The 17,170-nt window shown below is 43.6% G+C and overlaps 1 protein-coding gene across 2 annotated transcripts in view; it reads left to right on the top strand.

Moving 5' to 3' along the window:
- Window positions 1-259: 259 nt before the first annotated feature.
- The window catches only part of adcy8 (adenylate cyclase 8 (brain)), a 117,093-nt gene continuing 100,182 nt past the window's right edge, over window positions 260-17,170 (top strand). The window contains exon 1 of one of the 2 annotated variants that reach the window (XM_084731710.1): window positions 260-2,788. In XM_084731710.1, the coding sequence (XP_084587836.1) occupies window positions 1,871-2,788 (918 nt within the window). In that variant the 5' untranslated portion in view covers window positions 260-1,870. The remainder of the gene's footprint in view (window positions 2,789-17,170) is intronic. The other variant, XM_084731711.1, reaches the window with a different exon arrangement.

The raw sequence follows: 17,170 nt of genomic DNA on the forward strand, positions 1-17,170 counted from the left end.
TGAAGCTAGAAAGGGTATTGCCCAACTGTTGCCACTCTTGTCTAATTTTTTTTTGTCTTATGCTGAAGCATGAAGATTTCCCCTCACTGTAACTGTAAGGGACCCAGATCTAATTAAGGAACAGGCACCCAGTGTTTGTGTTTCAGCTAAAGACAGACAACGAAGAGAGCAAAGTGAAATGGTGGAGAAGGTGAGTGAGATTAAACGCAAAGGGGACCGAGAGATGGATGAATGGGGGTGGAGAAAGAAGAGTTCTCAGCGAGACACAAGAGGAAGGAATGAGAGGGTAGAAATGGAGGATAAGAGGATAAAGCAGAAGAAGAGCGTGGGATGATAAAGACGGTTAAGACAAGGAGAGAGGGAGAGCACACACACACACACACACACACACGCACACACACACACAGATACAGAGGTGACTGTGACGTCAAACCGGAGCCCAGCTGACTCTGCCTCTCGCTGACCAGCCTCGCGCTCTCTGCACATCCAGTCCACGCGGCTGCTGCTGCTGCTGCTGCACGCCCTTAAACACCGAGGAGGAGACGAAGAAGCAGGAGGGAAACCGGGAGGACTCACGGAGAGACGGTTCACCCAAGGAGGAGGAGGAGAGGGAGGAGGAGGAAGGTTTCTCATCCTCGCGCGCTGCACGGGGGACATACAGGACAACAATTTTTTGGACACAGCTCCATGGAGACGATCTGCGGACTCCTCAGAGAGGAGTAGGATTGTGACGGCGTGTGTCTTGGCTCCGCTTCCCGCCGCCGCGCACCCCCCCCACCCCCACCCCAACCACCTCCTCAGCCAGGTGTTGCATTCAAGCGCGATGGAGAGGCACGAGACGGAGGGTTGATCTTGCGCACTCGACACTGCTCCTGTCTGCGGAGCCTCTCGAGCGACAACAAGTTGACAGTCTGAATGTCTTCTGTCTCGAGACCACTGCAGGGTTAAGAAACGGATTCTATTGCCGGATTTTTTCCCCCTTCTTTTTGGCCTCTTCTGTGTGCCGTTGACCTTACCGGATTTGTCTTTTTGTGGCATCTTGTATGAACGTCACAGAAAAGGGGATTTAACGTGAAATTTTGTTCTTTTTTGCAAGAAAACAGAATGGCAAAGTGAACAAATCCAGCTGTGCCAACGACGCACGGTTCAGTTCAAAGATTCTCCCGGACAGCTGCCGCCTGACACCGCTTTTCTGCACCCCGAACCTCCGCCTTGTTGCTCTCCGTGACGCCGCGGCACCCTGATGGTGCGGACGGTCGGCGCACGGTGGCTGCTGCTTGGACACGCCGCCCGGTGATTTTCAGCCTTCCGCACGGAGATGATGATGATGGTCCGCGGTTAATCCGGGAGATGCTTTTCCACTTGATTCGGATTTATGCGCCTTTTCTTCACTGGAATCGTTCGCGTGACGATGACCTCCAGCCGCGCTTTAGCCCGTGCCGCAACCCGAGAGAGAAGCGCGCACGAGAGGACGTCGTCGCCCCAAAATCGCTGAGTTAACTCACAACCGGACAGGCAGGGATCATATTAAGGGTTTTTTTAAGGTTAACCTTATTTCACTCACTGTATTTAACCCATCATAGTGTAAGTAGCAGCGGGCAGTCGCGGTACAGCTGCGCCCGGAGACCAACTCCAGCTCAGGGGTACCGACTGGAGAACTGACCTGATATTCATGTGTTTTTTGATGGTGGGGAGGAGGAAACCCACGCAGCCACGGGGAGAACATGCAAACTCCACACAGAAAGGCCGTGTCCGAATGTCCGACCTTGTTGCTGTGAGGCGACAGTGCTAACCGCTGCGTACCGACACAACAGACGGGAGAAGAAAACGACAATAACAGCAGCGGCAGCGGCGCGCGGCGGCAGTAGTGATGGAGCTGTCCGAGGTCAGGTGCTCCAGCGCGAGCGAGGAGCTGTACACCATCAACAGGACCCCCACCAGCAGCAACAACAGCAACAGCAGCGGCAGCGCGCGGCCCAAGCGGCTGCTGTGGCAGAACGCGGTGCGGCACATCACCGAGCAGCGCTTCATCCACGAACAGGGCGGCGGAGGCGGCGGAGGAGGAGGGGGCGTGAAGGGCATCGGGTCGGACGAGCCCTACGACCCGAGCCAGGGGGCGAGGAAGCACTCGGCGGGGCGGTCATCGGTGGGAGACCGGCACAACAACGGCGGGACTAAAGTGTTCCCGGAGCGCGCCAGCAGCGACCTGGGCTTCTTGCAGATCGACTGCGCGCCGAGCAACTCGGACTTCTTTCTGAACTGGGGCTACACGTACCGGGGCGTCATCTTCCCCACGCTGCGGAACGCCTTCAAGTCCCGCGACCTGGAGCGGCTCTACCAGCGCTACTTCCTGGGCCAGAGGCGTAAATCTGTGGTGGTGATGAACATCCTGGACGTGGTGACGAAGCTCACCCTGCTGGTGCTGCACCTCACCCTGGCCTCCTCCCCCATGGACCCCATCAAAGGGACGCTGCTGGGCTTCTTCACGGGCATCGAGGTCGTCATTTGTGCCTTAGTGGTGGTGCGGAAGGACACCACGTCGCACAGCTACCTGCAGTACAGCGGCGTGGTCACCTGGGTGGCCATGGCAACGCAGATCCTGGCGGCCGGGCTGGGCTACGGGCTGCTGGGGGACGGGGTGGGCTACGTGCTCTTCACCCTGTTTGCCACCTACAGCATGCTGCCGCTGCCGCTCACCTGGGCCATCCTGGCAGGCCTCTTCACCTCTGGTCTCCACATCCTGGTGCAGCTGCTCATCTCCCAGAATGCACAGCTCTCGACCAACCAGGTAAGCCCTCACTTGTCCTCCTCATCTTCTTCTTTCAAACCCACCCTTTCTTTTCAAAGTCTTCTTCTCCTTTATTGACATCCTTATTCATACCTCTGCTCCTATCCTCTCCGTCTTCATCTTGCCCCTTTTTCTCCTTTCACCTCCCCTAATACTTCTCCCCTCTTCTCCTTCTCTTTCTTAGTGACCCTCCTCTTTCTCCTTCATCTTCTACCTCCTCCATCTTCTACCTCCTCCATCTAATCCTCCTATTGGTTCTTCATCCTCCTCTTTTTCTTTCTCCAACTTTCTCTTCTCCTCCTGGTTTCATCCTCCTCCTCTTCTCCTTTCACCTCCTCAATCTCCCTCTTCTCCTCCTCCTGTCTGCTTTCTATCCTCTTCTTTTATACTCTTTTCTCCTCCGATATTCACCTTTTCCTCATCCTATTTCTTTATTTACTCCCTTCTTCATATACCTTTCTTCTTCTCTACATCTTCCCATAATCTTCATCTCCTTCTCTTCTTCTCCTTTACTGATGTCCTCTTCTTTCTCCTTCATCTTCTACCTCCTCCCCAAATCCTCCTTCTACTCCACATCCCCTTTCTTGCTCCCTTATCCTCCTTTCTTTTCTATCTCAAACCTCCTCTTCTCCTTCTCCTCTCATCCATTTCAGTTCTTCTCTGTCTCTATCTCGCTTTCTTCCTCACTTACCCTCCTCCTCCCTGCATCTTCCCATAATCCCCCACTCCTTCTTATTCTTCCTTCTTCATCCTCTACCTCCTCCCCTAATCCTCCTCTCCTTCCTTTCTCTTGGCCAGTCTCTGCCTTCTTCTTCTTTACCTGTCTTCCTTCCCCATTCATTCCCTAATACTCCTCATTGTTCCCTCTCCTCTTCTTCTCTTCTTCTCTTGTCTGTCGTCATCTCATTTCTTTCTCATTCTTCCTCTCTCTTATCCTTTTCTTCTTCTTCTCAATATACTTCTCTCTTTCTATTGACCTCATATTTTACCTTCTTCCCTTAATCCTACTACTCTTCTAATTTTTGTTGCTTTCCTCTTCTCCTTTCACACCCTCCTAATTCTCCTCTTCATCTTGTCCACTTCCTCCCATTTCTTCTCTCATCCCCCTCTTCTTCTCCTTTCACATGCCCTTAATCCTCCTCCCTTCCTTCCTTTTTTCCTCCATGTTCATCCCTATGTACTCTTTCCTCTTCTTCTCCTCCTTTCACCTTAATCTTCCTCCTACATACTCTCCTTCTCTCTTCTCTCCTTCTTTTTCTCTATTTCCCTCTCATCCTCCCTTAGCCTTATCCTCCTCCCCTCTCCATTTACCTTTCTTCCTCCACACATCTTCCCATAATCCTCCTCTTCTACCACTCACTCCTAATCCTCCTCCTCCTCTATCTCCCTGTTGTTGCTTCTTCAATCTCCTTTCTCCATCTCCACGTTCTTCTACTCTCCTCTTCTCCTCCTCTCTTCCATCTCCTCCTCCTGTTTTCACCTCCTCCTCTCATCCTCTTGTCCACTTTCTGTCTTCCTCTCATTCCTCTCATATTCTCCTTCTCTCCTCCTCTTCTTCTTCTCCTCCTTTTCCGACCTTCTCCATTTACCGCTCTCCTTCCCATCTTCCCTTAATCCTCCTCTACTTCTCTTCTTCTCCTTTATTGACCTCCTCTTCTTCCTCCTTCATCTTCTACCTCCTCTGCTTAATCCTTCTCCTCTCTTATCTCCCTTTTGTTGCTCCTTTTGCCTCCTCTCATCTCCTCTCTTCCTCGTTTTCTCTATCACTTTTCCCTGTCTATTTTCTTCATCTTCCTCTGTTCTCCCCTCTTGTACTCCTCTTTCATCCTCGTCTCCCTCTCCTTTCACCTCCCCAATCCTCCTCTCCTCTCCTCCTCTTGTACTTCTCTATTCCACCATCATTTTCTTCTCCTTTATTAACATCCTCCTCTTTCTCCTTCGTCATCATCTATCTCCCATTTATTTCTCTCTTACCCTCCTCTCCTCTTCTTTTTTCTATCTTCATCTTCCTCTGCTCCTCCCTTTCTCCTCCAGTCTTCCTCCCTTTTCACTTCTCCCTAATTTTCCTCTCCTCCACTTATCCACTTCCCATCTCCCTCTCTCCTTTGCCTTCTCCGACTTCTCTCCTTTTCCATGTTTTGTCTCTTCCCACCTTCCTCCACTCCCCTTACTTCTTGTACTTTATCTCTTCCATCTTCCTCCTCCTCCTCTCCTTTACTCAACTCCTCACCCACCATTGTAATCTCTACTTCCATCCTTATTCTCCTCTCTTCCACCTCTTTTGTTTACATCACCAGAAACTTCCAGACTTGTTGATGAGTTCCTGATGAGATGTTGCTCTTTACTGAAGCTCTACTAAGCTTTATTTACGGTCGGTTTCAGTTTTTGTCTCATATTTGCCCTCGATTCTGACCATAAGGATTAGAACTGGGCAGCAGTTTATTTGCAGCTGACACAGATGTTTCCTTGTCAGTGCCTTGGCTTGTGTTAGTGTGTCTGAGCAGCTGTTGATGTGTTGGTTTGTCGCTCTGCTCTCTTGTCAGGTCTTGAGTGTATTTTTGTGAATGGTTTCAGTTTTCGTAATGAAGCGAGGCGTTTTGTGTTGTGTGACACCAGCGTGGTCTGACTGCTGAGGTTTCAGCACCAGGAGCTGTCCAACACACACACACACACACACACACACACACACACACACACACACACACACACACGAACACACACACACACAAACACATACACACACACACACACACACACACACACACACACACATGAACACATACACACACACACACACACACACACACACACACACACACATGAACACATACACACACACACACACACACACACATGAACACACACACACACACACTGGTCCTAAAATGCACTGCAGCTCCAAATAGGTTCAGCACCCCCTACTGGTGAATTTTCTAATCATAAATCATCTTTCTTTCTTTCTTTCTGTCAGATACAGGCAGACATGCATATCCAACCTTTTTAAATAGTTTAAGTCAATGTAGAAATACAGACTAGAGGAACAGTTTCGGACTAGTAGTCTGTTTTTATACACAGTTCCCTTCAAAGTTCAAGTTTTTTTTTTAGTGGCAGAAAGTTTCTCTGGTAACATCAGTCCAACTGATCATGTGTCACAGCTGACGACCACTCTGAAAAAAGTCCCAAAAATTTATTCAAGTTTCTGTTCTTTAAAATTTGGGGACAGAATGAGCTCTGATGTGGATGAACCAAACCAGACTACAGCTGCAACAGTTAATCAACTATTAAATTAATTGCCAATTAGTCTGATTATCGATTAATCAGTTTGAGTCAGTTCTTGAGAAAAAAAAGGTCAGAATTCTAGCTTCTTAAATGTGAAGATTTTGTGGTTTCTGAGGACTTTGGATAACACTGATTGACATTTTTCACTGTTTTTTTTTTTACATTTCATTGACCAAACAACTAATCAGTTAATTTCAGAAAATGATTGACAGATTAATTGATTACGAAAATAATCATTACAGGAAAGACTTGAAATATAGGTCCAAACGTGGAGCATACAGACACATTCCTCCTTTAAGGGAGGAATAATACTGAAACATCCAACCCATTCTCATCCCAGGCCGTCATACATTTGTCACATACTTTGGCGTCTCATACTGATGCACAAGGTTCTCTTTAGCATCTGTATGAGACGCTCCCAGAAAGCCACGTGGTTCAGGTTGTGACACAGCTGCAGTTTGATTAGGTTTAGGCAACAAAACTACTTGGTAATGTTTAGTAAAAGATCGTGGTTTGGTTTAAAATAATTATGTTATATTAAATACATGATGTGACATAAGTGAAGTGACTTTGCGAGTCATGTAATGTATGTAGGATTATATAACTTTAGACTTTGGATGCTTAGATACTCCTAGATGAAAGTCATGTGTTTGTTTGACCTTTCTGATCTCCTTCATAAGTGGACTTTTCATGCTCTTGCTCTAAACTTTACCTCCAAAGAGGTTTTTGTTGTTTACCATGAGGAAACCTAAAAGGACAGCTCAACCCAGGATAAAAAATAAATATTTTTTCCCCTGGCCTGTAGCGCCATTTATCCATCTAGATTTTTTTTCGTGTGAGTCGCAGAGTTTTGGAGATGTCTGCCTTCTCTCAAATATACTGGGACGAAATGGCACTCGGCTTGTGGTGCTCAAAGCAAAAATACATTTGAAAAATTCAAAACCATGTCAATCATAACCCGGTTACTCAAGGTAATTCACAGACCTCGTTATGAGCAGTTTGATGTAGGAACTACTTTCTCTCTAGTAGAGAAGAAAGTAGTTCAGGTAGATTCTACTGCAGAGAGAAAGTAGTTCCTACAAGAAACTCCTCACAACAAAATCTGTGGATTATGTTGAGTAACTGGGTCGTGATCTCCAAGTTAATAACATAATTAATCAGTCAAAAAGTTTATTTTTTAAGTTCAACTTTGAATAATCTGTTGCGGTTGGTTTCAGTCGCTGATTTAATGTGTCAACACACTTTAAAATGAATGTTTTCCTGATTTGTTCAGTGAGGAGTGGATCAAGGATGAACTGCAGAGATGCAGATGAAGTGCTGTATTTGTGTTTTGATAGAAAACTCTCACCTGAAGTGGTTTATATTCAATACATGAAAATCAGAAGTGACTGAATTTGTTTATCCTCGGTGTGTGAAGTCGGTGTGTGTTCACTTTTGATTCAGTATTTATTTCCTCAAGATGAGTGTTTAAATGCTCGAGTGCAGCGTAGATATCATTTCAGAATGAAGGTCCTACATTAACACGAAACTCTTCACATCAGCAGGTAGATATTAAATATACATCTCTGTCAGCTCACTTGTTTCTGGTCCGTTTCCAATTTTCTCAGAGTGGCGCGAGCTGTAAATGTGATGACAACATGTCAGGCATCCTGAGGATAAATTATAGCTGGCTTGAATCGTAAAATTGAGGTCAGATGTAGGATTTACAGCTCATAAATCTAGACAGTTCAGAAAGATGAAATATAACACAACATAACATAAACTTTGACAAACAGCAAAGCAAAAAAAACAAACAAACAAACAACAAAACCCATCTCTACATGAAAACTTTAGGCTACATCCTCATGAAAACACATTTGCTTTAAAATGTATAACTTTTGTTGTGTTTGCACCGAGCGTCCACATCACTCCAATGTTTTTTAACCCTAAAATGGAGACTTCGAAACTCTGCCAACAAAGACTGCAACTAACAATTATTGTCTTGATTGACTGATTAGTTGTTTGGTCTATGAGATGATGAAAAATGTCGATCAGGGTTGTCGATCAAGATGACGTCCACAACCCAGAGATATTCAGAGGGAATAGAGAAACCAGAAAATATTCACATTTACTCAACCCGATTAATCGATCATCAAAACAGTTTGTCATTAATGTAATAATTGATTAGTAATCAATTCATTGTTGCAGCTCTACTGTTGGTTCTGTTGATTTGTTTTTGTCTGAATGGGCTGAAATAGAGATGAGCTGACTAGAGCTGCAATGATTAATCGATTGTTTTGAGTCATTTTTAATAAAACAAAATGTCCAAATTCTCTGATCTCAGCTTCTCAAATGTGAATATTTTCTGGTTTCTTTTGTCCTCTTATGGCAGTAAACTGATTATCTTTGTGTTTTTGACATGTAAGACATTTGAGGACGTCACCTTGGGCTTTGGAAAACAGTGATCAACATTTTACAATGTTTTCTGGCATTTTATAGACCAGAGAGAGAAATCTGTGGTCCTTCTGTGGTCGTTTTTTTGCAGTCAAGCCACAAACCACAGGGTCAGCAGTCTGCTTCCTGTTTACACCAGCACGCCCAAGCCCAGTCTACATTTGTAGTCATGTCATATCAATTTTTCAGGCACATTAAGATGGAGTTTATTTCTGTCTGTCCATAGTCAGGGTGTGAACTTTACTGACACTGTAACATGAGGAAAGCAGAAATCCAACATCCTTCAGTAACAAAACAAATGTACAGTCAGCAGTCTGTCTGTCAGTTGACTGTCAGTGTAAAGCTCAGCCTGTTATCCTGAAAACAAAAGCCCACTGCTCTGAAAATACTCACTCTGGAGTTGGAGTTCAGTGACTGCCTGCCGGTCTGCCATTAACATACTGCCCAAGTTAGAAACATGTGCGCCTTTAAAAGATCAGTAATGATTTCTTACAACAGAGAACGTTTAACATAATTTGGTGCTCATTTGAGCTCCATGCAAAGTGCATAAATGTGTGTCCCAGAGGAAAATTGTTTTCTGTCTTTACTCAGAAAAAGCAGAACTGGAATGATTTGTCGATTAGTCGATCCACAGAACATCTGGCAGCTGATTTTTCAGGAGAAACTATCTGGTTTTAACTTTTCAATGATGAGAATCTGCAGCTTCTCTGTGTGTTATGTGGTTGTAAATGAAATATCTTTGCGTTTTGGGCTGTAGGTCGGACAAAACAGACATCTGAACACAGTATACTGGACTGCGACACCTTGTAAGAAGCATTTTTCACAATTTTTGAACAATTAGTCGACCAAACATTCAAATATATTCTAAGACAAACAATCATGAGATTAATTATTAAAACAAATGGAAACCCCCTCACTGATTTGGCACATTTAGTTTAGTTTGATTGTTTTTGGACTGTTGAGTCTTGTATGTACATTATGCACATTTCCAGATTATTGCAGATGTATGCATCGTGTTTTATTGAGTAACAGTGTAAAAGCCTCCATCTCACTGTGTCATCTAGTACAAAGAGGGGTGTGTGGCTGTTGACAGAGAATATTTGAGTCATGACTTATTTTCAGTGCGCTTGTTGACACAGCTCAGAGTCATACATGTTCAGACATGCATGAAACTCCAAAAATACTCTGGACACCTCATATACTGCAGCCTAAACGTTGTAAAGACACACTGAGCGTGCTCAGTGTGACTCAGGCTGCCTGGTCTGAGGGCTGGATGAACCGAGCCTTGTCCTCCCACTGGACTCACACAGAATCACGTCATGCTTTGCTTCTGCGTCTCAGCCGCCGCCGCCGACCCTCCGCGTGGTCATGTTGATGACTGTAGATGTGCTGCGGCCGACTGTACGCCGCTCCATGCGTCTCTTGTTGCGGAGCTCAGGGGGGATTTCCCAGCTCCGCCTCGTGTGGTTCAGCTGTGTCACTCCGCTGGCAGCCAGCGACCCAGCGAGCCTCTCAGAGGAGAGGTCGGAGGTCGAGGCTGCTGTTAGCTGGAGTTGAGCGTCTGACACTTTGCTTTGCGGTGGATGATTGCTGTGTTTTATGATTTTAGCAGATCAATAAAACCTCAGATAGATTAAAAACAACGGTGATTCAGCCTGTTTTCAGTCCATAAAAGCTTTTCCATTTACTGCTCTGAACAGCCTCCTGAAATTCAGTGAAAAATGACAGTGGAGTTACTGTAGGTCTAAAGCCGAAATGATACTTTACACAATCTGATGGTTATTGTGAAGACAAACACGTGTCTGTCCCATGAAGACACTGTTGTATTTAAACAGAGCCATGTGAGCGTCCCCTGCCTGTGTCTGCATTTGTTTTTGAGAATATCCACCTGTTAACATGTTGGTTTAAACTGGGATAAATTTGACAAAATTACCTCAACACAAGATCTTACTATCTTTTTCCGTAGCTTTCAGCAGATGGCAGATGGAGTTGGTTCAGCTGACCCAAGTATGGAAGTTCGGCCCATATACAAACACCTGTTATCCAGTGTGATGGTGTATAAATAGCACTTCACTTTGAAGGATATTGTGCATGTCATGGATATGCATTTTAACATTTATGTGTGTTATTTTATGCCATTTAACACAATTTCCTTAAATCACAGACATGTAGGATTTTTGTGAGTCCATTAATTAGCTCCCCCTCGCGCTGTGATAAGTCTTCGTTTGCATCATTATTACAAGTATTAGCTTGCTGGAAACTCTGTGGGCGGGAGAGATTATTTCAGCCTTGCGTGTTCATATTAGTCGACCTGAAAATGCTCTGAGATCAGCGCCTCACATGTTCTGTCTTAATTCGGCTGTGATGACATGCAAGCCGCGTCCGGGCGCATGCGGTCGGACGGACGCGGCGGCGGAGGGAGGATTAGGACGGCTCACGCTGCACTCCTGAGGTTAGGAAGACTGGGCCCGCTGTGAAATTAAACATCCGCAGCTCAAGCGCTGCTAATCTGCTCTTATTAATTGTGTTTGCTTAAGGATGTGGTGAACATATATACTGTACATATTAACTACAGAGAGGGGAGACGAGGACGGGGGGACATTGATAAGCCTAAGCTTCCCTTTCTAATTAAACTGTCAAACGTCTCAGACTCACAAAGTTAAACAGGGACTATAAATGTTCGTGCCACAATGAGACGTATCTATGGATGTATGTACAGTATGTATAAATGTCAACTTCAGGAGACTCAGAAATGTAATATTAAATGAATAATTGCATTTTGTGTAAAGGCAGGCTGATACTAGACCCTTGCTCTGTCTTTTTGGTCACTACTCAAAGCTTATGACTATGGCTGAGGACTGGAACATAGAACGACTGGTAAAAAACTTTGTCTACCAGCTCGGCTCCCTTTCCACCATGACGTTCAGGTACAGCGCCTGCAATACTGCTGCAATAAAGATCTATTTTTAACGTGTATACATGTAAATGGTTTTGAGAGGTGAATCTGGGTCTTACGTGGAGACAAACAAGCCACCAACTCTGCACGTGAAGACTGTAAGGACAGGACAGAAGTGGTATGTTCTTGTTTTTTCCCTCAAATCCTCCTCTTAAATTAATTTCAGACTTTTGAGACTGAGTCTGACACTACCCTCATCTGTCAGAGCAGGCGACTGCCAACCGTGATTAACCCGTCCACCAACCCAACACCTCTGCTTTTACTCTCAGTGTAAATGCGCTCAGTTGTGCGAATGGACAAATATGTTGGCTATCAGCGACTGGCTGATTTTATAGACTGAACAACTAATCAATCAATCAAGTAAATAAATGGCAGATTAATTAACACTGAAAGTAATCGTAAGACTATTTTGTGAAAGTGATGGTTTGAATTTTAAAAAGAATAATTTCCTCGAAGTTGGAAATGTCCCCAAGCTTACTGTTACAGCAGAAATTATGTTGAGAGTTGTCGACCTCTCCCTCCGTCTCTGAGCCTGATTGTTCCTGTCAGACTCAGAATAGCCTCCATCGATCCGGCTCCGTCTCTGTAGAGCCTCTCGGTGCCCCTGCTGGCCCCGCATCCTTTATCTCTGCCCCCGTCCAAGGCTCTGGTATTGGCCGCCGCATAAAACCTTCACAACAGGATCATGTCCCATCCTCTCACTCTCAAAACAATAAGCTCATATTGACCCGCTGTTTGCTTTTTTTTTTTCTCTCCTGAAAAGAGTCCAAATAAACCAGATCCTGGTTGTGTATTGATGGCTGTCTTTGTGCAGAAGTCATTTAGCCTTTTTACTCGCTGTTAAATGAACAGATGCGTCAGTAAATAACAGATTAGCTTGTTCAGGGCTGTGGGGGAGTGTGTGTGTATGATAATGTGTGTGTTTTGGTGTAAGGGGTGTGTTCTTGTGTAGCTAAGAGCATTATAGAACTGTCAATAGCAGTGTATCTTCTTCCGTCTGTCTCACACACACACACACACACACACACACACACACACGCACACAGCAGGAGATTCACACCCGCCGATTAGCCGTTCTTCAAGCTCACCACAGCTTCCTCTTTCAAGGTCAAACTCGGCTTACCTGGAGCGCCGGCTGCACTGACGAGATAGAGGAATAAAAGAAATTGTAAAAAAGGCAAAGTATGGGTTTCATAAAGCGACGACATACGTGCATTTTCAATCTTTTGCCTTTAGTTTACCCTGAAAATATGTTTTGTGTGTTTCTACATCAGAAAGGATTTGCTGTTTTCCACTGCAGCAAGCCACACACACACACACACACACACGATGCAACCCGTTTTCATTTCTTTTCAAAGACATCTGCCTCGTCTGTGTGCTTTCATTTTCATTGTGGATTTCAGTCATTTACATGAGAAAGAACTGATCAGGTTCTCCACATTTTTTTTAAAAACAGGCCGATCACAACACATTTGCTGGTTTGAATGAACCGTTTTCTAGAATTTCTACTAAAAGCGCTGTGGCGCATTCATGCATAGCAAGATAAATTTGTCTCACAGCTGTGTCTGCGTGTGTGAATAAATCACAGGTTTCATCCGCACGCTGTAATTGTATGTTTCTGCACTCAACCTGTTCTCATTCCAGGTTGTCACGCCCCTCAGACTCATACTGATGCCCGAGGCAGCCCTAACCGTCTGTATGAGACGCCGCCAGAAAGCGTATCCATGAGATCTCCAGTTTTAGGTTAGATTAATTATCTGGAGTCTGGACCACCTCTGCTGTAAAGAGTACCAGCAGACGCCATAGTAACTTTACATAAACATGGACTTTTTATTTATTTTCTGTGGAAGCAAACACAACACAGCAACCTGAGCTCACTTTATGGCTGATCAAAGTGATGTAACTGAGTGTTTTGGGCTGCAAAACACTGAAAACTAAAAAATGACAGTGTGGTCACCTGTTATATCACCTATTAATAGATATTCAAGTATTTATTTCTGTGATTTAGGATTTTAATGCGCGTACCTATCAACATGAAAGTCCTGCGTTTGTTTGATCCGTTGCTCCATCCTAACTTCTCCATATACAGACTTTGATCAGTGTTTCCCAAAGTGCAGGATGACGTCCTCAAATGTCTTGTTTTTTTCCACAACCCAAAGATCTTCAGTTTAACGTCCTGGAGGAGTAAAGAACCCAAAGAATATTCCCATTTAATAAACTGAAATCACAGAATTTTGATTTTTTTTCATTTGAAAATTACTCAAACTGACTAATCAATCAGTTGTAAAGTAATTTAATAACTGATGAATTGTTTCAGCTCTGGTTTTATCCTGACAAACTTATGTCAACAAGTTCATCAGACTAACAAACCTCTGTTACTGAAACGTGGTAAAACTTAAAAAGTTTAAATTGAAAGTAGTGCTGTGTCATGCTTGAAATGCAATTTTTAAATTTAGATTTAAATCATGTTTTAATGATGTTTTGTTAACACATCCATGTGGTGTGATGTAATGTGATGTGTTACAAGACATATCAGGAGCGAAATGAGCAGTAAACACCATTACTATTTGCATATTCATGACTCAATGAATACTAAATGAAGGGAAGATATTACTTTGCTATTAGAGCATTTTACATTGTTTAAACATGACTGGAGGAGGACTAACCACTTTAATGAGAGGGAAATTATTTTAGGAAAAAAAAACTACACAGAAAACGGCAATTCTTGTATTGCCAACAATGTTCAAGAATGAATGATGAGGTGACAGAAATATGTATTTAAAAGCCTGTAATTTGCCTTGTTTGACTAACACTATTTGAAAACTATAATTCTGGTATTGCCAAAAATATCCAAGAATAAATGATGAAATCATTGAAATACTCATTTAAAAACCTGTAATTTTCCTTATTTCATTGACACTATTTTGTAGCTTTTATTAGTTTGTTCCCTGGTCATTTGTTGCTAGGCAAAATTTCTGCCTCCCAAAACTGTGAATACTACGACTGAGAAAGGCAGCCATGTTAATCCTGACACAGTTTCCTTAATCTGAAGTCGTTGTGACCTTTAAAGTCTGGTTGTCTATCTGCAGATTCCCTCTGCGAGCAGCCAAGTGCCTTTAGACTGACTCAGTTTGATGAGAAATCATTTCTGAGGGAGGAGGGACGAATCAGTGCGACTCCATCCTTTATCTCCTCTCCTTCCCCCTTCACCTTTCTTTCAAGCGTCTCCTCCTCCGCCTTTATCTCGCCGGTTTCATGCGATTGATCTCGGACAATCTTGCTGTTACCAGACACTGCACTCAGCCACTCTTAATATTTAATGAAGGATCAGGGCCATCAGCCGCAGCGGCTTTTTGAGCTTTTAATGGCAGCGCTTTCCAGTGACATTTTTACCCCGTGACCTCCCAGGCCTGTCCAAAAATTGCTACAGACATAAAAGCTTTTACCGTCCTTCATTCTCATTCTTCTGCCATGAATGAACCTCAAAATCAAGGCGTAAACACTTTCATCCATTTAGAAATCAGCAGGCGTTGTTACAACTTAACTGCCCAAATTTGATTTTTTTTAAAGCGATTCTGAAGAAAGAAAAGTGTAGTTTCAAAATCCTTCAGTATCATAAAAGCTTCCTCCAAATGCAGTTAAATGTGACGCTCGGCTCCACTAAATGTTTATTTTGTACCCAGAAAGCCAAACCTATTTACAATAAAGTCTCAAATAACGTCTTCAACTGCAGATGGAAGATTCTCAAATGCAGATTCTTTTCAACAGGCTTATATTAGAGACAGATTTTTACTACTAATTTAATCTGATCTTGCAAGTTTTTGTTAGAATTTAATAAGACGTCTCTGTTTTCTGATCATCTTGTGTGCTGTTGCTGTTTTCTGTCAGATACAAAGCTCTCAAGAAGCAGGATTTAATTACCTGGAAGGTTTTTATGTTGAAACATCTGCAAGACGTGTTCTGACAAAAGTTGTTGTACTGATCAAATTAGTGCTGTGGAAATGCACATCGTCATGATCACATTATAGCAAAGGCAGTTTCTGCCATGCTTGCAGCAGGACTTTTGGGATGGCAGTGGTTTTTAGTCCACTTCTGAATAATATCTGAATAACTGCAGGAAGCTTTGGTAATATATTTTGTACAGATATTCCTGGTTCTCATGCAGTAAATCTAAATGATTTGCTCATTGCTCCTCTTGCAGGTCAAAGTTTTCACTTCAGTCCAGTGAATTATAGAAAATTTGTCATGACAGTCATGGCTCCCAGATGATACGTCCTAATTACTTTGGTCATCCACCTTTGTGGTTTTGCAACACGTTCTCAGCCCAACTGGTCACATTACTGCTGAAATGTCACCGCCCCTCGCCGTCTGACACTGAGGCAGAAGGGTCCTGTTTAGCTGCTGTTCCTGACGCGGTCAGAAAACTGTTTTTACATGTGATTAATGCGTGAAAGTGTGGTTAGGTTTAGGCACTAAAACTACATGTTAGGTTTAGAATAAGACCATGTTTGGGGTTACCATGACTATGAATGTCACGTGTCACTGAAGCAACTCACAACACAGAAGTTTTTCAATCATGGAACGTGTAAGATGTTTGTGTTTGTGTTTTGTGAACATGTGTTTTGGAAAATACACTGAAATGAGCAAAATACGAAATTCGCATGTCACTCCATGTTTGCGACACGAAATTCATATGACTAAAGCCGTAAATGGGTTTACATTGAAGTCTGGTGTGTTGGTTTTAGCCACAAATGGGCGCTGTCTCTATATGAGTCGCCAAGGGGAGGTTAGAGTGAGGGTTATATATTAACATGCTAATTGGACCTGCATGACATGAGGAAAGTCTGCGATGTGAGATAACATTGTTCAATATTGGTTTGCATATCAAATACTGATGTGTATAAGCATATTAACTGCAGAGTTCCAGTGTGTCACTCTGATGTTTCTCTGTTTGTGGTTTGGCTAGTTTTGAATTGTTCATGTAGCTCTTTATGGCTGCACAGCAGGTGGTGATGGAGGTTGGTTATGTTTCCTCTGGAAGTTTCCACAGCTGTTCAGCATGTTTTACATGTGTCTGTAACACGTTAGTCCTATCTTGCCGGACCCTGCCATTGGTTGCTTGGTTTCAGTCGGCATCGTGGCATTTGCTATCTACATTTTCAAAGCCCCCGTGAAACAACATCAGCCACCGATACAGCAACCCACACACTGAAAATGTCACGAAATTGACGCCAAGTAATCTGAGGGTAGCTAATGGCTAGCAGGGGCTACATCTGATTGGCCAATGGCCCAAGTATTCAGTGCTCCATCTGATAGGTCAAATGCTGAGTATAAAGGCATCAAGTTTTTTTTTTTTATTGTTTATAGTTTTTATAGATTTTAAATTGCCATTTGTGATGTGCTTATTGGGCATCTCAGATGATAATTGATTGTGATTTATCAGTTAGCAGTAATGCTAACACTCCACAGGATTTTGTTGATCGTCGTATTATACCTGCTAAACATCAGCATGTTAGCGTTATGACGGTGAGCATATTAGCATGCTGACGTTAGCATTTAGCCAAAGACACCACTGTACCTCAGCACAGTCTTACAGAGCTGCTAGCGTGACTGTAGACTCTTGTTGCTGTACTCTGACTAGACTTTTGTATGTTTAGACAGGTCAAGGCATTATTTGAATACTGACTTTCACTTGAGAATTTATGGTAATACTG

The sequence above is a fragment of the Lutjanus erythropterus genome, chromosome 12 (assembly GCF_056507025.1).
Source record: "Lutjanus erythropterus isolate fLutEry1 chromosome 12, fLutEry1.hap2, whole genome shotgun sequence".
NCBI classification, from domain to species: Eukaryota; Metazoa; Chordata; class Actinopteri; order Lutjaniformes; family Lutjanidae; genus Lutjanus; species Lutjanus erythropterus.